Raw genomic sequence first — 24449 nt, 5'->3', positions numbered from 1 at the left:
TTTTGTTTGAAAAACATGGCTTAAGACACAGCTTCTTTCACTTACTTGGTGATTTTTTTTTCTCATTGTCTTAATACCTTGCATTGCTACAGCAAAACTTTAATAAACATCCCCTGCTTTTCCTTCCTTCCAAGTAACTTTTCCCAACTGTGGCAAACCCAAGTATAATATTATAGGCAAGTACATATTCAGTTCTGGTTTTACACACATAGAGATTCAGCTAAATTGCTTTAGTTTAGGTCATATTTTGATGCAAAGCTGAAAACATGGAAGGTCACCCTAGTCAGACTAGAACAAAGATGTGGCTTCCCAAGAAAGGAAACCCACCTGAAAGTTACTTAACAAGCATTCCTGGTCCTACATCATACATTCACTCTTCTAATATTTGTTCCTACCAGATGAGTGCATAAAACTGGAAATTCTATTCCCCTGTGTAGGCAGATACCACAGTTACTTCTGCCATCAGAGCCTCTTCAAAGGTACAGGCACACCTAACATCTTTCTGGGCGATTAGTTGGGGATGTCACACATTCTTGAGAATCTGATGGAATTTCACTCCAAGGTAGTATGGCTGGTAACACAGGTTGCATCTCTGGGCACAGTATCCAGCTATCACCTGAAGAGGTAAGGACTCATTCTAATTTGTCAAATTTGCATTGTTTAACCAGGATTCTAATTCATGGATTCTTTGCTTAGAACAAAATCATCATAAGAATGATTCTAAAGTTTCTGGAGATATTCTTGCCATTTCAATTGCATGATAAAATAATATGACTAATTAATCTGTATGTTCCAGCTGCTTTGGACCTTTCAGGTGATGCAGAGCAGCAGTAAGCCCATTTTAATTGGCAAACTGGAGCAGACTGGTGAATTAGGTATGAGAATTAGGTAGAATATTAAACCTGATTTTAATATGCTTGCTTAACTTGACTGATATGCTGCGGATTTTATGAGTTTTCAACTCCACAGCCCTGGATTAAAGTAAGATTTGCCTTTTCTTGTTGATACCACCATACACACATAGCTATTGCAAATAAATGAAAATAAAATTAAATCTCCTGGCTGGAAAAGTCATTGATTAAGAAAGCAAATACACTAGGCAGCCTCAGAAATCAAGTAATGCTCTCCCTTTCCATGCACCTTTCTAATGGAAATTTGACTGTGACCTTTCTAACGGGAATGAGTGGAAAGTCATTATGCTGGATAAAGAGCAAGAAAATAAACTTTAGCTTGAATGTTTTCCACTGAAAAATAAAATGTCGACTTTAGCCATGCCTACGTTGTTTTTCTTAGAGGAGTCTCAATGACTGGAACATTGCTATATTATTACTGCATTGTTTTAATTGGGAAGTTTCATTTTTCTGACAAAACAAGGGCTGTTCTTTATTTCTTCTGAACAAAAGACTGTGTAGGAAAAATGTTATATAAAATAAAACAAACCTACTATCATTCCTCTTCACCACCCTTCAGCAGAGATGGCCCTTCAGTGGTCAGAACGAGGTGTATCACACAGCGATATCAAAATAGCACCTATTACAGTTGCATCTATATTATATTCCTGCACTGCAGCTATGTACAGAATTGTACAGCAAGACTTATTTTGTCATACATTCTGTTCAGCATGGACCTGACCCACACAACACTGAAATCAATGGGAGCCATTCTATGGACTTAGTGGATTTGGGATTTGCCCATATAGGTTTACTTTTCTCCACACAGTTTTCAAACCCCATCCCATGGCTTAGTGAATCCTCACAACTTCATAAAAATGGCAAGCACTGATGTACTCAAAAATTGTCTTAAGGAGGCCTTTGCTACTTGAAGCATGATTCGGAGTTAGGAGAAAGAGCACACATTACAATTATTGATTTGTGCCATCAGCATTTACTATGTAGGCATCTCATGATAGTAATATTCATAAAGCAGGATAAAAGCTTTCTACAGCACTACATGAATGATAGATGTGTTTCTACAAAAGAATGGCCCTGCTGTCAACAGCTAGATCATTTTTAGTCAAAGAACGGAGCACTCCTTAATAGTGGATACTAGCTCAACTGTCCGTACATAGCACCCCCAACTAATGTGCAAGGATGGATTTCATCATTTTACATTGCATTGTGCAGTGTAAGCTACATCCCACTTTTAAATCCTAAAGCGGCGGATGAGAAAGACCCATTGGTGGGATTATTAAACCTTGGGAGGAGGCTGCCCAACTGCCTGCAGAAGATGAGATCCAAGTGGCTTAGTGAGGCTGCCAAGCCATTCCCTCAAGTGACGCAATACCAGACTGAGGAGTGCAGCAGTTGGTCACTCATGCAGGGATCATGCACATAATGAATGGAGTACCAGATGCCATCTCTCTCCCTCAGTGCCCAAGGCAACAACCTACTCCCTTGCACCTTCTTGTGGACTGATCCGGCAAATATTTGTGCCCACAAGTAATTCTGCTCACCTCACCTCAGAGGCACTATTCAGTTGGGTAAAGTTACGGATGTGCTTCAGTGTTTGCAGAATCAGACCTTTGGTATTCTGTTTGCAAACCTTCTGAATGACACATCATGCAAACTGCATCCTCTCCTGCTAATGCCACTTTACACCGGGCAAAGGGTAATTAAGCATTTCACGTCTTCTCTCCACTAGTCTTCTCTCTCAAGTACTGGCAAGAAATTCTGGTAAAAAAAATTAAAATCCCTTTCACAGAAGACAATTCGATTCTATCTACATTTTCCAGCCTTGCAACCCCTCAGATTTCTCTCCCCAGTTCATTACCAAACAAAGGAAAGAAATAGCTAGTCCAAAACTATAACACATAGTCCTGTTTTAACTTTGCTGATCATTCTTCTTGAATGTACAATAGTGCCCTCCACTAGGTTTGACTTTGGGGCACAGCTTGTTCCCAGACAAGAACTAGCCAATGAAAGCCGTGTAGGTAGACTAGCACACTGGCTCAATGCACCCTTGTGCTAGAACGTCAAGCCTTTGCTTTCACTTCAGTTAGCTCAAGTCCCGGCAGGCAGTAAATGACAATGTTATCACAGTAAGTTTCTGGATCTCAATTGCATGAGACATTCTGCTCATGAAAACTGTTGCCTCTGTGAGAAGAGGAAACTAGATCTCAAGTAATCTTATGCATGCCCATGGCCAGGAGCACATACTGTGAACCTGTACACTCTTTTGATCAGGAGCAGATGTTGGCTAGGAAGTAGTTATAGGGAGACTGTAGCTATAGATGTCTGGATGAAGTACTTTTCTTGGAAGAATAACATTCTTCAAAGAGAACCTGCTTTCTTCAACTCAGAAGTTTGAACAATATGATAAATGCTCCTTATATGTCTAATGCTGTCTCTACTTGCACTGAAAGTTGGTTATAGCTTGAAGCTTCCGATTACTTTCATGCAGTTCATAGAAACTTCTTTTTCTGAAGCCTTGAGGGTTAAAAGGTAAAGTTCCTTGGGTCAGTTTCAAACTGCACCCAACACAGATCAGGGGACAGGGCGCAGAGCTAAGATAACCCCCCCCCCCCCACCTTCTTTGCACTCACCTGATCCTGAGGCTGTTGCATGTAGAGCTGACTGCATCCTCACTGTAAGGCTAAGAGCTACTCTGGATGATGGTGTCCGCTAACAGCCCAACAAGCCAAAACTGTTGTTATCCTCCCCTCCCGTTGCCAGGAGAACTGATGTACTGAGAAGCACATGCTCTGCAATGCCCCATCTGGCCATTCACATGTGCCCGCAGCAAGTTGGGCGATAGTGACATAGGAATCTCTATGCTGACCTTGTGTCCCCTTGTACTGGAATGATCTTACCAGTGCTAGAGGCGCTGGTGTTAGGGCCAGAAGCAGAGGGTGGTTGTTTTTGGTGCAAAGCAGTTGCTTTTCAGCAGAGGACCTGGCCACAAATGTCTTTCCCACTCCCACAGTGAACCTCTGGGACACTCTCAGTATTATAAATGTTAAACAGCAAATAAACAAATGAAATAAAATAATGATAAAGATGAAGGAAAAGAGATTTTAAATGAAAAACCAGGAACAAATGCAGAGCATGATTTAGACACACATTCTTATCAATAAGGGACAGATTTTTAACAGAGCTCAGGACTAGATTTGCAAAAGCGCTCAGTACCGAGCAGCTCCCACTGCAACCCAATGGGCTGAGCTCTTCTGAAAATCTGGCCCCAATTGTGGGTGCACTTTGGAACATCTGGTCTTAAATGTAAATCAGAACTTCAAAAGCAGAACTCAAAAGAAACCAGTACAGATCTTAGGGCATATTTTTCTGGAGTATTCTTGCCAATGTCTGCAACATCTTTTTGTATTAATTCATACTGACATAACTCCCCACCCTAATCCCTTTCCTTCATATATTTATCTAGTCTTAAGATACCAGCCCGAAATAATATTTTCAAGCCTGATCCAGCCAAAAGGAGTTGCTGTGGCTGTTAATTAGATTTGCACAAAACTCAATGGCTTAACATTATCAAGGGTTTCATTTAAGCCTTTTTTCTGCTTGGGTGCTTACGGAGTTATGTCCCCCAAGTTTTCTTATGATTTGGAGTTCAAATGAACCTAAACTCTTGTAGCAAAACTCAGATGTCAAAACCACACAAAATTTCTTATCATAGTTACACATGGTTTTATTCATTGTAAAGGCTTTTAACTACAGGCAACAGAGCTATCAAAACACAGTTAAAGTGGGGATCTCTAGTAATCAAAGCAGGCAGCTCATCCACCAATAGGTGGTGTTGTATCTTTATCTTAGTGTTAAGTGATTGCTTTGTTTTGATACCGTGTTGTTGTCTTGGTTGGGGGAGGGGAGCTAGGAAAAAAATTGAGTCCTTCCTGTGTACTGGAGTTGTTACTTGCAGTGTCCTAATAAATCTATTTATTCCTATAAGCAAATATAACAGATCCCTACCTTGACATAAAGCTCAAAAGACCAGAGAAGACCTTTCACCTTACATAGTTGTCCAAAGTTCAATACAATCCTCTGGGAGATTTCAGACCCCATTTCTCAGTATACTCTCTTTTAAGCACAAATTCCTAAATCCTTCAGTTTACATCCATCTATTGTATTTGTGTTTCTGAGCTTGTGGAGGGGACAACAGCTTTGGAGTCAGTACATGGATTTTTAATAACTTGTATGTTGAATGTGGTTTGTTAGTTGAAGTCATTATGCTTTCTTTTTATAAGAAAGACCTTATTTACTGTAAAAGCAGCAAAGAGTCCTGTGGCACCTTATAGACTAACAGACGTATTGCATCATAAGCTTTCGTGGGTGAATGCCCACTTTGTCGGATGCATGTAGTGGAAATTTCCAGAGGCAGGTATAAATATGAAAGCAAGAATCAGGCTAGGGATAATGAGGTTAGTTCAGTCAGGGAGGATGAGGCCCTCTTCTAGCAGTTGAGGTGTGAACATCAAGGGAGGAGAAACTGCTTTTGTAGTTGGCTAGCCATTCACAGTCTTTGTTTAATCCTGAGCTGATGGTGTCAAATTTGCAAATGAACTGAAGCTCAGCAGTTTCTCTTTGAAGTCTGGTCTTGAAGTTTTTTTGCTGCAGGATGGCTACCTTTAAATCTGCTATTGTGTGTCCAGGGAGATTGAAGTGTTCTCCTACAGGTTTTTGTATATTGCTATTCCTAATATCTGATTTGTGTCCATTTATCCTTTTACGTAGGGACTGTCCAGTTTGGCCGATGTACATAGCAAGGGGCATTGCTGGCACATGATGGCGTATATTACATTGATGGACATGCAGGTGAATGAACTGGTGATGGTGTGGCTGATCTGGTTAGGTCCTGTGATGGTGTCGCTGGTGTAGATTTGTGGGCAGAGTTGGCATCGAGGTTTGTTGCCTGGATTGGTTCCTGAGTTAGAGTTACCACGGTGCGGTGTATAGTTGCTGGTGAGAATATGCTTCAGGTTGGCGGGTTGTCTGCGGGTGAGGACTGGCCTGCCTCCCAAGGCCTGTGAAAGTGAGGGATCGTTATCCAGGATGGGTTGGAGATCACTGATGATGCACTGGAGAGGTTTTAGCTGAGAACTGTATGTGATGGCCAGTGGAGTTCTGTTGCTTTCTTTCTTGGGCTTGTCTGGCAGCAGGAGGCTTCTGGGTACACGTCTGGCTCTGTTGATCTGTTTCCTTATTTCCTCGTGTGGATATCATAGTTTTGAGAACGCTTGGTGAAGATCCAATATGTCTGTTAGTCTATAAGTGGCCACAGGACTCTTTGCCGCTTTTACAGATCCAGACTAACATGGCTAACCCTCTGATACTTATTTACTGTAGGTGCTATATATAAATATCCTCCTTTAATTGATTATTTTCTTTCTATGTTTGTATAAGTGAAATGGATAGGAACAGTTTCTTTTCTGTGATTTTAAAATAACATTTTGGACCATACTTTCTGTTCCTAACCTGAAGCTGCAACATGCCTTTTTAAATCCTGTTTCGGTTTGGACTTGGCACATTCTATTGTATTGGAAAAAAGTACAGACAAATATATCACACTGTCCACATATCTATTTCCTAGTGTTGATACAATTATTTGGAAATGCTATATTTCAGATGAGTGATGACTTTTGTAAGTACCTTCTTTTAAAAGTAGATGCAAATTAAAACAGCACTCTGTGAAGGCACTATGTATACCACATGTATTTTAATGAAAGTACTGTAGTTTATTAATCCAAAGTAAGGAATAGGACTAATCCCATACTGTGCATAAAGCTCTGGGTTTAAAATGTAATTGTCCCTTTCTGGCATCAATGAAGTCTCTTGCCTTGTAAAAATGGCATATAATGCAGGCTTCTCCTTTTTCCAGTGCATCTGACAGCTATTAAGTAATTCAGCTATGCACTGAAACTTGTTAGCTTGCTGGTAGCATGATCCTCAAAAGCTTAAAGGTCACCAGAAAATATATATCATTTAAAAGCATGCCATTTTCGAATAATTTGCCAAATGCCCGACATAACGAGGGTCAGAGGGACATTCAACATATCCTTAATTTAACCCTTGCCATCTTGTCAAAATGGTCCTAGACTCCCAAAGCTGGATTTCTGATCTCAGTTACACCAGTGTAAATCCAGAGTAACTTCACTGGAGTAATTGTGGATTTACCCCCAGTGTAACTGACATCAGAATTTGGCCTCTTGTGTCCAGATGAGCTGGCTCCCAGTATATGGTATCTCAGCATGAACTGCTCAAGACTACCTCAAAACCCATCTTAATCATTTGCTTTCCACCAATAGCTTCCATCTCTGTACTGATTCCCAGTTCCTCTTGTATTACCTCAGTCTCCATGTGCACATAGCACAACTCAGGAGGTTTCTTCCCTGTGTAATATGACATATTCTTTATATTTGTTTTAAAAAACTGTCTTCTCAACCCTGTTCCTTTCTCTGTTTTCTTCATATTGTAGGGTCTTGTCTTCATAGGAAAGTTCACTGGTACAGTCTTAGGTGTCTGTAATTTAATCTTAGGTGTCTGTAATTTAAACCCATTTAGATAAAGCGGTGCAAACCCTGTGTGGATGCTCTTCTTTTGGTTTATGAGTGGGGTTTTTCAGCATAGCTTAAGTCAGTTGGGAACAGGTTTAAACTAAACTGAAAAACAAAGCCTCTAAAACTGGAATAATACTGTCCACACAGTGGTTTGCCCTAGTTTCATTATATTGATTTAAAAACCAATTCAAGTTAAACTGGTGCAACTTTCCTATATAGACATGATATATCTGGCTAATTTGGGGTCAGATTCTCCCTTTCTCTTATGCAGATACACAGGGGGAAAGGCCACAAGGAGCTTTCCACTACTACCTTTAGTGCACCCCAAGCAAGGACCAGGGGCAATTGCAGTCCTTGTGCTCTCTCCATGTGCCCTTACGGACACACATCACTGCAGGGAGTAGAGGGCCAAACAGATTGAACTATAGTGCAGACAGTACATTCCCACACATACACTTGCCTGAAAATCTCGGTGGGACAATCTTTAGGACACGGCTCTTAATTTTTAAAGTTATATTTTGACAACAAATAGGCCATCTGAAAGCTCCAATATTTTTTGTAAAGCAATTCTCATTCAAATTGATAAGATAATTATTTATTTTCATGATTATGATTATTAATTATTCGCACTGTGGTAGCATCTAGCAGCCCCCGCCATGGAGGAGGACCATATTGTGCTAGGCACTGTACAATCACGGAACAAATATTAACACTTAAAAACAGAAAATACAATCAAATTATAAGTGAAATACTGTATTCATTCATTACTTATGCAGAGAAAGAAAGAACAGGGCCCTTTGTTGTCTTTTGCTACTTAAATGATCCACTGCAGTAATCAGCGAAAAAATCAGTTCAGGAAGAAGAGAAAGTAGTATTCTCTAGATACTTAAGTGGCCCTGACAATTCTAATATGCCTCCACTGACAAGCTGCCCGCCAGAGCCAAGACACACAGCATCTGATCCCTTATTCCAAAAGATCTATTTTGCCAAGAGGAAATTATCACATTCTCTCTTCAAATAATATAAGTGCCCATGACTAAAAACTTCTTTATATACATATAAATTACATATTTAAAACCCGTCAAGGAAGATTCATTTTTAACAGAGTTTGGGGGAAAACAGGGTCCAATTCAGATTTGGCATGAACGGGTTTGACTTCACTGGAGTTTCTCTCACTAGCATCAGGTCTGAATTTGGCCTGCCCGAAGAGAATGCAAAGCTATATTCAAAAAGCTGTAATAAGTCAGAGGTTGTCATATTCACGTAAACTGTGTTAATTATTCAGCATAACCCAACTGGGACTGACTGTACATTTTAAAGGGTACAATAATACACAAAAAGGGCTAGATTGTAAATGTATCATCTTCCCTGATTCAGGAGCAGCGCACAGTTCCACTACCCCAGGAGCAGGCCAGAGAACAAACTGCAATTCAGTAACGGTTCCTGCCCTGGTCCCAGCCATGCTCTGCACCACACTGGTTAAAGACCAGCACAGTAGCACAAAATACTATTAGCCACTCTCTTCAGTTTCTTTGGAATTTCAGGGCCAGATCCTCAGTTAGTGTAAACTGGTTCAGGTCCATTGAAGCCAATGGAAGTCCACTGATTTACACCAGTTGAGGATTTGCCTCTTGAAGCCAATAAAGGCTGACTAAATGGCTGTGGCGAAACTGTGATGTCCCCTAACTACATTGAAAATGTGGTTAAACCATGGTATACTATATCTCCCATCCAATTTTGGCGATTTAAAATAAAGTGCATACATTTTCTCCAGCTCCTTCTTTATCTCTATGGAAGGATTAGTATAGAAGTTGCATAGCATTCTGTCCAAGGAATATTGGAATTACACAGCTCTGCATCATTCTATCAGTCAGATTAGGCAAATGTATTTCTCAGTGTCCATTTCCAACACAGGGCGTGCAGTACGTTTTTTCTGCTATACTAGGAAGCAACAATATAAAGTTTGGGTTGTTTCTTATGAATAAAGTATTTTGCAGCTTCCAGCAATGGGTAATCTCCAAAAATTGCTAGCACTGAAGAGCAGAACAGGCTTAACACATTTTAAATATCGCGATGCTACGGAGGCTTAAAAGGATTTTGTCTCCCTTTTCTCTATGCTTGCTAGTGCCTTAGAAAAATTACAGAAGGGACAAGGCAAGTTCTCAGATCACAAAAAAAACAGCATTTTTAAAAGCAGAATCTTTGAAAAGCAAGTCACCCTGATTTATCAGTTCCTTCTCTGGCATGCATCATGCCCTCTTCCCCCACAGGGGTTCTAATGACCCATGCAATGATCCATAGACAGGTGGAATCAGGAGCACCTCAAGGGCTCCATGACATACAAAATTCCAAAGAGAGGTAATAAAGTGGGGGGAAGGAGTATGTGAGAAGGAAGGAGTGATACAGAAGCCATCATGATGGTATATTGCTTCCCCCCACTTATCACCAGTGACTGGGCAGCATGGCTGTTTTTCTGTGAATTTTAATTCCAGTGGTTACATCTGGAGCACACTGAAGGTGGGTCTACTCTGAAAAGTGGTGATGTAGAAATAGCCTCTTTTCTGCCTAGAAATCAGAGGTATTAAGAGACAAAACTGCTGACTGAAGTGACAAATAGATTTTTACTACTTTTCATTCCTGATCGCACTACAGAGCTGATATAGAGATGGAAGAGTGAGAAGCAGGATACTAGCCTGGCTTGTACGTTGTTAATTAATTTCCAGTGACAGGGTAACTACATCTGCATAATCTCACTGAAGGTTAATAGGGTTGCACAGGTGTAACTAAGAGCATTTCTACACTACAAGGGCTGCAGCTGCACCGCTGTAATGTAGATACTTGTCACAGTGATGGAGGGAGTTTCTCAGTCGCTGTAGTAAATCCACCCCCTCAAGAGGTAGCAGCTAGGTTGACAGAAGAATTCTTCCATCTACCTAGCAGTGTTTACACTGGGTCTTAGGTTGGCATAAGTATGTCTCTCAGGGGTGTGATTTTTTCACACCCCGGAGAGACGTAGTTGCATTGACATATGTTTTAAGTAAACACAGAATTTGGCTTGCAGAATCTCTATGACTGGTGATGAAACATAATTTAGTAAGAACTCAACTTAACTTTTAGATTCCAGGCTGAGCGTGCATGGGATTGGCTGTTAGAAAAGATTTAAATTGTGAACTCAGGAAATTTCACCTTGAAATCACTGAGAGGCAACAAATGTAGATTTCCCCTACCTCCAAGCCATTATTTAATAATCACTTTTCTGAGTAGAGCCAAACTTTAAACTCCTGATTTAGCTATTTAAACAGATGCTTCAAAGTGAAACTTCTGTTGAGCCTGGCAGACGAAAGGAGCCTGGAGAAATAGACAGAAAAACAACCAAAAAAATTACAAGCTTTAAGCATTTTTACAAAGGTTATTTATACCTTAGGCACATTACCGAGCTCTATAGCATATACATGAACTGATCTCAGGATAAAAATAGTAATGAAGCTAGTGGTTCCTGGTGGATTTAACTGGTAGTGGGCAACTCAAAAATCACATGTCTGAAAGGATTTTACCTGCTATTGTTATGAGTAACACCTAAGATCCCTAGAACAGAAAGAGATTACCAGGGGATGGGACAGGGGGTGGGAGAAATACCCACATTATCTTCACTTTTTCATTTGATTCTCTTTGTGTATTTGACCACCCTTTGAATATAGTCGGTTTCACTGTTTGTGTTGTGGTATCTGTCTTTCACACAGCAACAGGGGAGAGAATTTAAAAAATATTAGGAAAATATGATTGGCAAGGAGACTGCAGGCGGGTGCACTACCTAGAAAATAGTATGCTTTAAATGCTCTTTTTAATTGACTACATGTCAAGTTGACAGTGTCCCTTTAAATTAGAGATGGACTGTAGAAGGTTTACTCACTAGCTAGTGTGCTCTCTCGTGGCTAGGCATAGTGTAGCAGCCCTTCTGTGTCTGTCGCCCCTGCTGGCAGCTACTCTCTTCCTTCTTACTACAGACAGCGAGCCTCATCCCCTCCAGGGTAGCAAAAACTCCAAATGGAGCAGGATGTCTTAGTTCTTCTGCACCTGGACTTCAGCCCTGGTCTGGGCTCCATAGTCCTTGTTCCCTCACTCCAGAGGCTTATACCACCCATTGTTAGGAGGGTCATAAGGGGAACCCAGGCCTGCCTTCTCCTCGGGTTCCAGCCTGAGGCCCTTGTGATAAGCAAGTAGGGCCTGTTTCTTATGATCCTTTCCAGGGCTGTTTCTTACTTTTGCCTCTGGCTCTCTGGCTCCCCTTTACTGTGTCACTGCCAGTGTGGGGTTCATACACCGCATGATGTGGGCAAACTGGTTCAAATTGAGAGAGAATTGGCCTAAGTTTTGTCCAAAATCAAACCATATGTAAAGTTGATATCAAGAGACTCAGTAATTTATCATTAAAAAACAAAAACACAAAACAAAACCCCTCTGCACTTCCTTGTCTTCTCTGGACCTAGAGCCAGACACATGAGAATATCGAAAGGTGATTCCTTGGGTATTTCTGACCTTGTTGAAACCTGGAAGCCCTGAAAAATCTTGAGTGAACCTGTTTTTTTCCAACCCAATTTCCAGACCAAAGAAAAAAAAAGAAGAAGCAAATTGAATCAAGTTGCTGGGATCTTTTGAGTTTCATTCCTCGCTAATTTAAACAAGATCTGACATCAGCAGAAGGGTTCAACAAGCTAAACAGCAAATTTTCCTAAATGAAGGCCATGCCTACTCCTATTGAAATTAATGGGAGTTTTGCATGATTCAGAGATAGTGGGACTTCATATCCCAAGTTGAATTATGGCCCTGATCCTGCAGTTGGAGCCACTAGCACAGAGTGCAGGCAGATACCTGGTCTGCCTTAGTGGAAACAATCGCAGGATCCAGGATCATAATTGCTCTTAATCTTTAATTAAGAACATAAACTTTAGTAAAGCCATAAAATTCCCTTTTCATTTAAAATAAGAAGCACATGCTCAGTGTTTGATTACATTATATAATTTGTAACTCCATTTACTTTTCCAATGGCTTTTTACTCTAGATCTCTTGAAAATCAACTACAAACTTATAACATTCTACTTATTGAAAACTGTAGTGTCTGTGACATCCATCAAATGCACAGAGACTGTGATAACACAATGTTATGACTGCAAGTGCTGACTTGCAATGTTCAAAATGTAGCAGTTTCATATAAGCAGGTGTCAAAACCATATGACAGAGTAAGGTTTGTAAGTTTCAGTCCTGACATTTTACAATTGATAAAAATATGACCAGGAAAGTGTTTTACTGCAACTGTTGCTCTTTCCGGGAAGATAAAAGCAACAAAAATTACCTCAAAGTCAAATATTAATGTTTTAGAGTGAGGATTTTTCCTAGTAATTTCTGATTTAAGTGTAATTCGGTTAATATTATGAATGTTTTCATTTTTGGTCCTAAATTGAGCACTGCTTTTTATTTTATTTAATGATTAGTGTCCTGATCTTGTTCCCATGGGAAAATTCTAATTTATTTAAATGGAAGCAAGACTGCGGGCCCAAGATATTAGGTTTTGAACCACAAATAAAAGTTTGAAAATATTTTTGGATGGACTGGCCAGAAGGGAGCACTGTGAAATCCTGAATAATTATCCAGATTTTAGGGCAGCATTTCATTTACTTTGGAAATATTTAGATGACTGTGGAAAACCAGAAAAATCTCAGGGCATGGCTACACTGGAAACTTCAAAGCGCTCCTGGTAATCCACCTCCATGAGGGGATTAGCTCCAAGTTCTCTGATCCTGTTTACACTAGCGCCTTAAAGCGCTCTGACTTGCTGCACTCAGGGGGGTGATTTTTCACACCCCTGAGCCAGCAAGTTAGAGCGCTATAAAATGTAAGTGTAGCCAAGCCCTAAGTAACATTCAGTTCTTCTTGATACAGTCTACTATTTTTTCACTCCATTAGATTAGTCATTGCTAATACATACTGTAGCTCAATGCACTACAATAACCACTTCAGTTGCTCTCCTCTCTAGAGATTCACTCCACCAAAGCCCATTATGTCTCCAGTAAACTAAAGCACTCATCTTAGCACTACTGAAATGTTATGATGGAATGAATGGTCTTAGATTGCTTGAGACTTTTGCAAAATGTCCAAGTGTCTTGCTTACAACACTCCTGCTACTACATCTCAGAATGATGTTTGCCTTTTTTGCAACAGTGTTGTTATACTGTTCACTCATATTTAGCTTGTGATCCACTCTGAGCCCCAGATACCTTTCCACAGCACTCATTCCTAGGCAGTCTTTTCCCATTCTGTACGTGTGCAACTAATTGTTCCTTCCTAAGTGTAATACTTTGCATTTCTCCTTATTGAATTTCATCCAATTTACTTCAGACAATTTCTCCAGTTTGCCCAGATCATTTTGAATTTTAATCTTATACACCTTAACAATCGTGACTCTTCTACTGGGACATTAGTTTAAAAGTGGCGTTGACACAGAAATACCACATCACTTTGATCAATAAAGACCATACAAAACGACTCTACATCCTGCCCATGATTATGGATTTTCTCCATCTGAGGAACAATTCCCTGTAGAACTTGAAAGCTTTCATTTCCACTACCCAGACTTATCTGAAGGTTCACTATGCTCTAATACGCCTGTGTAATTGAAAAAGTAGCTTCAAAAGCAGCCACAGAGGTAGTCTAGATTTGGGTTACCACCTGCAGCCATGCCAATACATGCTGCGATCCCACTAGAGCTCACAAACTGAGCAGTGTCAACATGCATCAGTACTGGGATGGGAGATTTCCAGGGAGTAGACAGGGGCTGCCAGGAGGGCTGTTCATGATACCTTGCTGTCTCAGAGGCAGAGTGCCATGGAGCCATTGCACAAGCAGGGTGTTAGAGGGCACTGTGCTGCTAGAATTCTACCGGGGTATAATATGAACTAATTTACACAGCATCTGATACAGGATTTCTGTATGCCTTGCAAACACTAATTATAGCTTCACAACACCCTTGTGAGATCTGTATTATCTGAAGCATGAAGCAAGTAAAGCCAAAATTTTCAAATTTGGGTGCCTAAGTTAGGGATTTAAAGGCATATTTAGGCACCTAAATACAAGTGGCCTAATTTTCAGAAGTGCTGATTACCTGCAGCTCCCATTGAAGCCAATTACACTAGGATTTTCCCCTACTCGTGTTTTCTCTCTGTGTAGGAACAGCAACACTGTTCTTTAGGTTATTGCAATGTCACTATAAGAAAATGGTAATTATGTGGTAGGTTTTTTAATTGTAAAAGCAGCCACGAGGACTTGATCAGTAAGGGCATCAGATCCAATATGTCAGCAGTAATTTCACAGTTCTCATTGGTTCGTGCCAAACCCTGCATTGGAATCCACAAGACTGCAACATTTAAGTAATAACGATGCCTTTCCACAGTGTATTCATCAGTTTAGCTCACATGTGAAAAAGAGGGAGGTTGTGTCCTCCTAGGAACTATTTAGCCATACTGCAAAGACATGGCATGAGTAGTTACAATGTGGCATGATTCATTATTCTAGATAGGTCTGGCTCTAGAATCAGAGGGATTTTGAGGCCTGCTGGCACAGCGACAGGGGGAAATGTGCATAATGCCTGTCTGTATTATGCCTGGCTCAGTCAGCTGCACTGGTACTTCACTTTAATGAACACCAAATTTATTCACAATTGTTCAACTGTTTTAGATTTAGATTAATTGTGTTTGATTAATATATATTACTGCATCATCTGCCTTGAAATGGAAACTGCACAAACATTGCTAAAATAACTTGTAGCCCAGTGGGCGAGTTTGCTTTATTATATTCACTGCTACTGTAGCCCAGTGGGCTAGCTTGCCTTCATTATATTTACTGCTTTGCATTATATTCCGCTTTGCATTATATTCAGCAGTAATTCATATGTCTGGGGCCTTTCACCTAGATAAATGGACCTAAAGCATAAGGTCCATGTATGACTGTGACGTTTAACATAGAGTATGCATTAAAGCAGATTGGCATAGGGGCTTTCCTAAGTTCACACCCTTTTAAACTTAACAGGTATGCCACAACTTAGAACTTGGAAAGAACTGAAATAACCAGTTAGGACAGAAACAACTAATGTGATATCCAACCACAAAAGGGCTATGATAACGAATTGATGTATATAATAAATTGAGATAATTGAAATACTAACCTGTAGGAAAAAGACACTCCAACATTAGTGAGGTGAGGAAATACAAATAAGGAGAAGGGAAAAATCCCCTACTGAACACTGTATACATTGAACATTATGGCATCACTGTAACATATTATAAAAGTGGCGTCCCAGCCTAGGGGCAGTAGGAAAAAGAGATGTAGTCCTTGGGAGGTGCCAGAATGATGGCTACTGGTGATGATGGGGAAGGTGATGAGGAAGATGATGGCTAATGTTTCAGGTTGTTCTACAAGGGATGGTGTGAGTATATGATAAACTATACTCGTAAATATAAAAGAGTTCCTATATTGTGAGTGTTGCAACTGTGCAATCAAGGTTCCCAACTATATAATAATTTAAATAATACTGGGCCTGATCTTGGGGCAAGAACCTGTCTACCCTCCAAGTGATAACTGGAGATTCTTAAGTAATCAATATAATTAATACATAATCTAAGATCAGGTTACAGACTGTCTAATTTCAACATAGTGTACCTATTCTAAGTACCTGTACATCTCCTACTAAAATGCTGAATTCCTCAGAGAGTATCACCAGAGAATCTCTACAGTGCACCTGGACCAAGAGTGTACCAGCTGGGCTACTTTTCCTTTCTCCAGCCACATAAAAAGGACTGCATCAGAAAAGATAGTTCAACTATATACCAAGACCATAGGAAGTTAGGTTCCTATGTTTTTCTTTTGGGATCTGATCCAAATGAGGCCGATGGAAAACCTCCTACTGAGGCTTTGGATAAGGCCCTTAGGGACCTACATAAGTACAATTTTCATAACAGATTAGCACATGGTAGTTCCCTCTGAATGCCCATGGACTCAAGAGCTGAACTTTAGGCACCCAGTGCTGAAAATCATCGCCCAAGTCTCTGATCCCTCTCTTCACTAACAATAACAAGGCCTATACACACAGCCTGATAATCTACGTCCTCAGCTCCCAGTGAAGCCAGCCCCTTGTAGGACTGGGCCTTTACAGTCCACTTCAAAATGTATTGAGACTTTTTACCCTGCTGGTTGGTAAGTGGGGCAAAGAGAGGCAGAATCCTCTAGTGATTGATGAGAGGCCCTACTTAAAAAGAATAAAGGGATTGAGTTTCAAACAGCAGCAAGGAAGAAGTATTTGCAAATCACAGAAAGTTCCTCATAGGGGTGTTGTGAGGTACTACACTAAGGGTTGGGGGCATATAAATACCCTGTGATTATTATAGACAGACTTTTTTCCCACAAGGTTTCATGAAATAATCGTGAAACCTTCCTTCCCACAAGAAACACCTCTATTCGCAGGCAGGATAGAGTTAGTGGCAAGTGGGGGAGAGAAAGCTTACTCCTACTGGTGTCATTCCATAACCTATGAAGGCCCTAGTGCATCGGCTTGGAGGTCATTGGTGGCGCTGTCTTTTGTTGCTCATCTGAACAGCATGCCCTTGCCTAGTCACAAATCTGCACAAAACACTCAGTCTCAAACATTTTTTCTTCATAGAAATTCATAAAAAAATATATTGACACAATGCCAACTTTTTTACATTGCCATCATATTACATCATGGTATGGTCATTTCAAGTCTCAGACATGATCTAGAAAGCTACAATAGAATGAGACATTACAGTGTGAATGTTGCACACCAGATCATTTGGTAGAACTTAACAGTCAGCTATATTTGCTGACTGAGGTACCAGCCCATTTTTGAAGACCGTCTCGTGGTGTTTTATGTTGCATCTGTGTGTTATAAATAATGTAAGCATTGTATTTATTTCTCCCAAAGAGCCTGAATGTCAATTAGTGTATGCCATAAATAAATATTGCTCAGTTTCCAGATATCCATATGAAATACAAGAAGGGACAAGGAAATAAAAACTGGGATGGCTGCCAGTTTCATAGGCTGAGTAACGTCAAGCTAAGGTTCAAAAGAGATCCCACCATATTAATACTGGAGCTCTATTATCTGATACAGCAGTAAGTCTATATTTTGGGATCAGTGCTATTTATTATCGTAGAAATCTTACCCTGGCAGTTCTGGTGTACTGGGAAGGGAGAAAGAGCATTAACGAAATGAATCTTCAGGCAAGTAGTAAGGCAATATTTCTACTCATGGCTGAAGAGGGCATGAGGAGGAAGAACTGGCTACTATGCCAGCCTGTTAGGTTCTGAAAGAAGCTATATTTGCCAGCAAGGGGGCACATCAACCCCCGCAACCAGCTATTACATGTAGCATTGTCAGCAACACACATGACCTGAGGTACATTCTACTCCTTTACTGCCATGTGCATAGGGCTGGTTGAAAAGCACATTTTTTTTCCTGCCAAAAATTTTGAATGAACAATTTTCATTTGAAATTTTTTCCATTTTGGGGTGGACATTTTAGATATGAATCAAAATTTCCATTTTACTTGGGCTTTGGAAAGGGAAATGTTTTCAACATTTCAGATTTTTCTTTTCCCCGTTCAACCCCCACTTATTCCTCTTTTCTCTCCCTCCCTCTCTCTATCAACTTTTCAAAACTTACAGATTGTCAAGAGGAAAAATGAATCACTGCAACTTTACCACCATATAAAACTTTTCCAAATGTTCTTAGCTTCCAGTATTTGAAATATTTTGGGGGTTATCAAAAACCAAAGGAAAAATTCAGATTTGGAATCAAACAAAACAATTAATTTATTTTAGAAGCCTTCCACTAAAAAATGGAAAAAAATTCATTGAACACAAAATTTTCCTGTAATAATTTTCTATGAGGCCCGACTTTGGGGGCAGAAAAATATTTTGTTTGAAAATTTTTTACAAGCACTTAATGTGCATCCTGCAGTATGCCTCTTGCACTGCAGGATCCTGGAACAGAAGCACTGACCAGACTCACAGAGGGATAGACTGTCTTGAGTGGTTGACTTCTTGAGTTCTCTTCCAGCCCTACATTTCTGTTTCTATAACCCTACCAGTGCTAATCAGAGAAGGGCCTGACTCTTTTTATATCACTATAAACTACTATTTAGAATATTACACTGTTGCTGACATCTCCAAAATTAGCCTGCATGCAAATCATTTGTCATACACTTAGCTCTTTAAATTTTAAATTTCCAAGTTATCTCCAGATACCATAGTCTTTTATTCAATTACGTTGAAGCTATTTACACATAGTGTTATAAATAGAGCTGTTGGGGACCTGGAATGTCTGTTTCATGGGAAACGTGGTGATTTCAAAATTTGTTTTTGTTCCAGATTGGATCAAAAATATCTCATTTTGAAATTTCCAGTGAAATGAAATGTCCACACAAAAAAATTGTTTCAGATCAACTGAATTGTATTGTTTTGATAAAACATTTTGAAACAATATATCACTGTAATTTATGATCTAATATAAAATAAAATGCAGCTCAAAACATAATTTCATCATAATCTACACATTCCCACTGAATTTGTGATTTTAAGGAATTGGCATTTTCTGATGGAAGAAATGTTCATCTGGAAAATTTTCGATCCGCTTGAGTTATAATGCACTGAAACACATTTTGTCAATAACAGTATTGGACATGGCTAGACTCAAAGACCCTCTTCTGTCCCTAGAGTAGATGTTATCTTATTCTGTAAAATCTTCATACGCAGAGCACCAGAAATGACATTGGAAAGAGTCCCGCAGAGAGAGCGAAGCACATTCTACAGCACTGATTTCACTGGGCTGGGACGAGAGGGGAGAGACTAAAATAACTGTTTTTTTTCCATCGCTTTTACAGTTAACAAAAGTAAATATATTGTCACATGACATAGCTCTCTGCCTGTTTCCATTCTGGATGATCTCTTTATATGGGCTCTCCTGAGTCTTTCTTTCTGGGATTAAAAAGCGCTTTCATGAGCGCCTTTAAAAACTGTATCCCAATCACTTTACTTTTATGACACTTTTGTGTGCAGACTTGCATATTTCTAGTAATGGCTGAGCAGTGCAAAAACCAAACTAGAACATAAGAATGGCCACACTGGGTCAGACCAAAGGTCTACCTATCCCAGTATCCTGTCTTCCAACAGTGGCCAGTGCCAGGTGTCCCAGAGGGAATGAACAGAATGGGTAATCATCAAGTGATCCTTTCCCTGGTTGCCCATTCCCAGCTTCTGGCAAACAGAGGCCAGGGACAGAGGCTAGGGACAGCCCTTGATGGACCTATTCTCTGTGAATGTTTCTAGTTCTTTTTTTAACCCTGTTATAGTCTTGGCCTTCACAACATCCTCTGGCAAAGAATTCCACAGGTTGACTGTGGTTGACTGTGTGTTTGTGAAGAAATTCTTCCTTTGGTTTGTTTTAAACCTGCTGCCTATTCATTTCATTTGGTGACCCCCTAGTTCTTGTGTTATGAGAAGGAATAAATAACACCTCCTTATTTGATAGCGTTCTCAGAAAAGAGCAAGCTGATTTTTGGAAAGTGTGTGGATGCACAGACCACATCTTCACTCTACAAAACGTAATAAAACAGTGCTTAGAATGGCAATGGCAACGCTTTTGATAGCATTTACAGGACCAGCGTATGGTGCATTCTGCAGGCATATGGAATTCCTTTCCATATAATCAACGTCATCAAAAGCTCCTATTTCAACTTTACATGCAGTGTTGATCACAGTGAGCTCAGTTTTGAAGTCAAAACAGGAGTACATCAGGGGTGTGTCATGTCTGCAATCCTCTTCAACTTTGCCATCAACTGGGTAATGCAGCGTACAACAGAAGACATGCCAAGAGGCATTAAATGGACACACTTCTCATCCCTTGAAGACCTAGACTTTGCAGATGATGTCGCTCTCCTATCACATATCCAACACCATATACAAGAAAAAACAACTCGACTCAATGCATTCAGCCAGCAAATTGGACTGAAAATCAACCACAATAAGACAGACATCATGGCCCTTAATATTGCCTCACCATCACCAGTATGCATAGAGGATTATGTTCTCACCAATGTAGAAACATTCACATAGTTGGGTAGCATGCTGATGGTGGAACAAGCCAGGACATCCCGAACAGAATCAATAAAGCCAGGAACACCTTCAGGAGCTTAAATACAGTCTGAAAATCATCAAAATACAACACCAAAAACAAACTCAAGATTTGTCAGCGCTGTATACTTTCAACACTACTTTATAGTGAAGAATGCTGGGGAATGAGAAAGTATGACATGTCCAAACTGTTTTCATTCCATAGAACCTGCCTCAGAAAAATCCTCCACATATTTTGGCCCAGAACACCAAGATCTATTGACACAGGGCAGCCAAGAGGGTCTGAGCACCATCATTGCCAGGAGGCGTTGAAGATGGATTGGTCATGTGCTTCGGATGGAAACTGATTCCATCACCAGAGTAGCAATAAGATGGAAACCTGAAGGCAAGCAAAAATGAGGTCGCGTGAAAACAACATGGCAAAGAGCTGTGGAAGCCGAGCTGAAAAACCTGGGGCACAGCTGGGGAACCATTGCCAAAAACAGACAGGAGTGGAGGAGCTTCGTCGCTGCCCTAAATGCCAGAGGCGTAATAGGAACATGATGATGATGATTTACTTTCTCCACACCAGTTATGATTTTATAGACCTCTGTCATATCCCCCCTTAGTCATTTCTTTTCCAAGCTGAAAAGACCCAGTCTTATTAATCTCTCTTCATATGGAAGCCGTTCCATACCCCTAATCATTTTTATTGTCCTTTTCTGAACCTTTTCCAATTCCAATATATCTTTTTTGAGATGGGGCGACCACAATTGCACGCAGTATTCAACTAAATCTCCAACTCTGAATTTCAGTACAAAGACTTCAGCTGGTTCATATTACCTGAGGAACAAATGAAGAATATTAAAGAACTACAAATTCCTAAAGTATTTTTCTCACCTAATGTATTTGACTTGGGATTGAGGCCAAGGTTTTCAAAAATAGGAGCCTAAAGTTGCTGCTGCACCCTGAGCAGCTCCCATTGCAGGGAGAGCCCAGCAGTTCTGGTTCGCACGGATCATCCAGTGGCATAGGAGCCAGTCTTCCCAGCACTCACCCTCTCCCGGCTGCTGCTGGAATAGAGGGGATGTCTGGGGTGAACAGGCACTACCAGAGCTTCCCTATGCTTTCCTGCCTGCTGAATCCCATTATGACCTGTCATGGCTGTTGGTAGCTGGCATAATTCAGAATAGGTTTTAGGCTGCTCTCTTGTTGACGCCACACTGCTTGCCGGCCCAAGAGTGCCCTCTGCATCTCTTTACCTACACCACATGCCCCTCCAGCAAGAGTTGAGGGCACGATTGGGCTACTAAAAAAGAGAGAAACATAGTTTTGTTGCTAGTGCTCCCTGAGCACTGGAAAGCAGGAGACCATCTTGTACAGATCATGGCACTTCAGGGTCCAAGAGGACAAACCAGGCCAGGATGTTTCTGAGGCCACAGCCCTGCCCCCTCTCCATCTCTGAACAGTAGCCTAGCATCAGAGCAAACCTGGTGGAGTACAAGCTACTCTTGCAGTACAGGGCATTCCCTTCAGCAATCAGAGACATTATTCCTGCTCCTTGACTATCCATCCGTAATTATTTCAGAGGCCTTGCTCTAGCGGTGCTCCTCTAGCAGCACTCCGACTAACAATATCAGCAAAGAATTCCAAAAGGCTCTAAACATCGGAACAAGCTGCAAGAAAACACGTCTTTAAGATGCCGCACATCGACATGCTGAATGTGTGTGTGTACTGTAATGCCATCAGAGCGCAGCACAGAAAAGCGCTTTACAACCATAGCAAGTCATTTTTCAGTGGGAGGTGCTTGTTAGATTTCTGTAACTGAGTTTGTCACATTTGTCATGTTGCAGGTTGAACCACTCATATTTCAGATTAAAACCAAACCATTTCATGCAATGTCAAATTCTCCAAAGAAACAAATAATCCATCTACATTAGTCTGCCTGTCCCCTGACGGTAGCTGCTGATACCAGTATCTCAGCTTCATCTGAAACATAGCATGGCCTCACCTCACTGAGGTTCCACAGTTGCTCAGAGAGTACACAAAATGAAACTGGTGTTATGCTTTCAATCAGCCAGTCTCTGTAATGCTCCGGTGATTTGCTTTCATCGGTTTGGAAGTTTTTTCACTAAATGTGAGGGCAAGTTTACACCCAGCCCTGCATGGACTGGAAGGGGCAGAGGGAAGATGGCGCACAGGACCTGGAGCTGCACTACCTCCACAGTACAGGGGCACAATAGAGCCTGTGAACCCCAATCCTGTAATGTGAAGCACATGGATGAGTTGACTTTTATGACTGGCTTCAACATGGTGTGCAGGGGTGCAGCAATCTGACTAGGCACAACATGTTGCAGGGTTGGGGCCTCCATCTGGACCCTCATTAGCTTTAAAAGTGTTCATGTCCTCTCTGAAGTGTGAACAAAAGTCTTGGATCCACCATTACCTAGAAGCCAGTGCGGACTTCAGCAATTATAGCAATTATTGTGCCTAGGAAATGAAATATTGTTGTCTGCTGACAAGGCGTTTTGTTTTGTTTTGTTTTACACAAACACATGGGGCCATAGTGTTTAAGAAGTCAAAGAAGCACATACTTATGCCACCAGAAGGGGGCAGCCTGGGTATGAAAGGATCCAAGGTGAGAAATAGAGCATCCAACTGAAAGTTCCATTCCTACCCTACCAACTTCATTAAACTCTAGGGGTATGTCTACACTGCAGTGAAACACCCACAACTGGCCCATGTCAGTGGACTAAGGCTTGTGGGGCTTGGGCTGTGGGGCTATAAAATGGCGGTGTAGACATTCTGGAACCCTGGGATCCTATGAAGGCAGAGGGTCGCCGAACTCAGGCTCCACTTCAAGCCTGAACATTTACACTGCAATTTCACACCCCTGCAGCCTGAACCCTGTGAGTCCTAGACACCTGACCTGAGCCAGTTGTGAGGGGTTTATTGCAGTATAGGCATACTTTAGGAGTCTAATTAACAATTGTGGTACATACTCTTTGCCCTCCCATTTTGCTTATAAAACAAAGCAGTCTGCACACTCAGAATGACCTACGTACCACAGCTGCACCATTTCCTTCTTTCTTCTTACTTTCAAAACTCAAAGCAACCAACTTAACCTCATTGAAAAACTTTACTGGTATGCAGGTTAAAAAAAGATCAAGACAGCATGATCTGGTATTTCTGGACCTAGCGTGCCCCCCGCCCTTACTGTTAAAAGCATAACCCTTATTCTCCCAGCAAGGAAGATCTGCAACTGGATCAGCAAGTTATTGTAGGGCTTCAGTGTGTGAAAAGTGGGCCCAAAATCAGTGTTATTCAGTCTTCTTTGGAAAGTGTTTCAGTTCACTGTATAATGCATTATAATTCAAAATGCTTTTTTTCCTCATAGAGATTATACAACACTATTTGAAGACCCCATTAGCGCGATCTCATGGGTTAATAAAATGATCAGATATTTAAGGATCATGAAGGTCATTAAACTGCTTATAGTATATAAAGTTATATGTCTTTTCAAGACAATGCATCATATCTAATACAGAGCTTTTTAAAGCACTAGGAGAATCTGGAAAGCCAGTTTTGTTTACGCAAATATGTCCATCTTCAGTACAAAATTTGACTCTCTCAATTACCTTTCCACAACATCCTCTCCATTCCAGCAAGTCGAGCTGTCCCGCATCACCAGGTCCCCATCACACAGCCTTTCTGCTATAGAGGCATAAAAGGTTCGGGATCGTTTCATGTAGTTGATGAACTCTCTACAAAT

The 24449-nt window shown here is 40.8% G+C and overlaps 1 protein-coding gene across 4 annotated transcripts in view; it reads right to left on the bottom strand.

Annotated features, from left to right (window-relative positions):
- The window catches only part of LOC102940836 (glypican-5), a 614981-nt gene that overhangs the window by 351080 nt on the left and 239452 nt on the right, over positions 1 to 24449 (bottom strand). For 3 of the 4 annotated variants that reach the window (XR_006283739.1, XM_037908861.2, XM_027826956.3), the window contains one exon: positions 24316 to 24441. The exons of the other annotated variant lie outside the window; for it this stretch is intronic. Coding sequence is in view for 2 of the 3 variants with exons in the window: in XM_037908861.2 (XP_037764789.1) it covers positions 24316 to 24441 (126 nt within the window). In the remaining variant the exon portion in view is untranslated. The remainder of the gene's footprint in view (positions 1 to 24315; positions 24442 to 24449) is intronic. 4 annotated transcript variants of the gene reach the window in all.

This window comes from Chelonia mydas, chromosome 9 (assembly GCF_015237465.2).
Source record: "Chelonia mydas isolate rCheMyd1 chromosome 9, rCheMyd1.pri.v2, whole genome shotgun sequence".
In the NCBI taxonomy this organism is placed as follows: domain Eukaryota; kingdom Metazoa; phylum Chordata; order Testudines; family Cheloniidae; genus Chelonia; species Chelonia mydas.
Note: the sequence above shows the minus strand (reverse complement) of the source record. Positions and strands in the feature narration are given on the sequence as shown.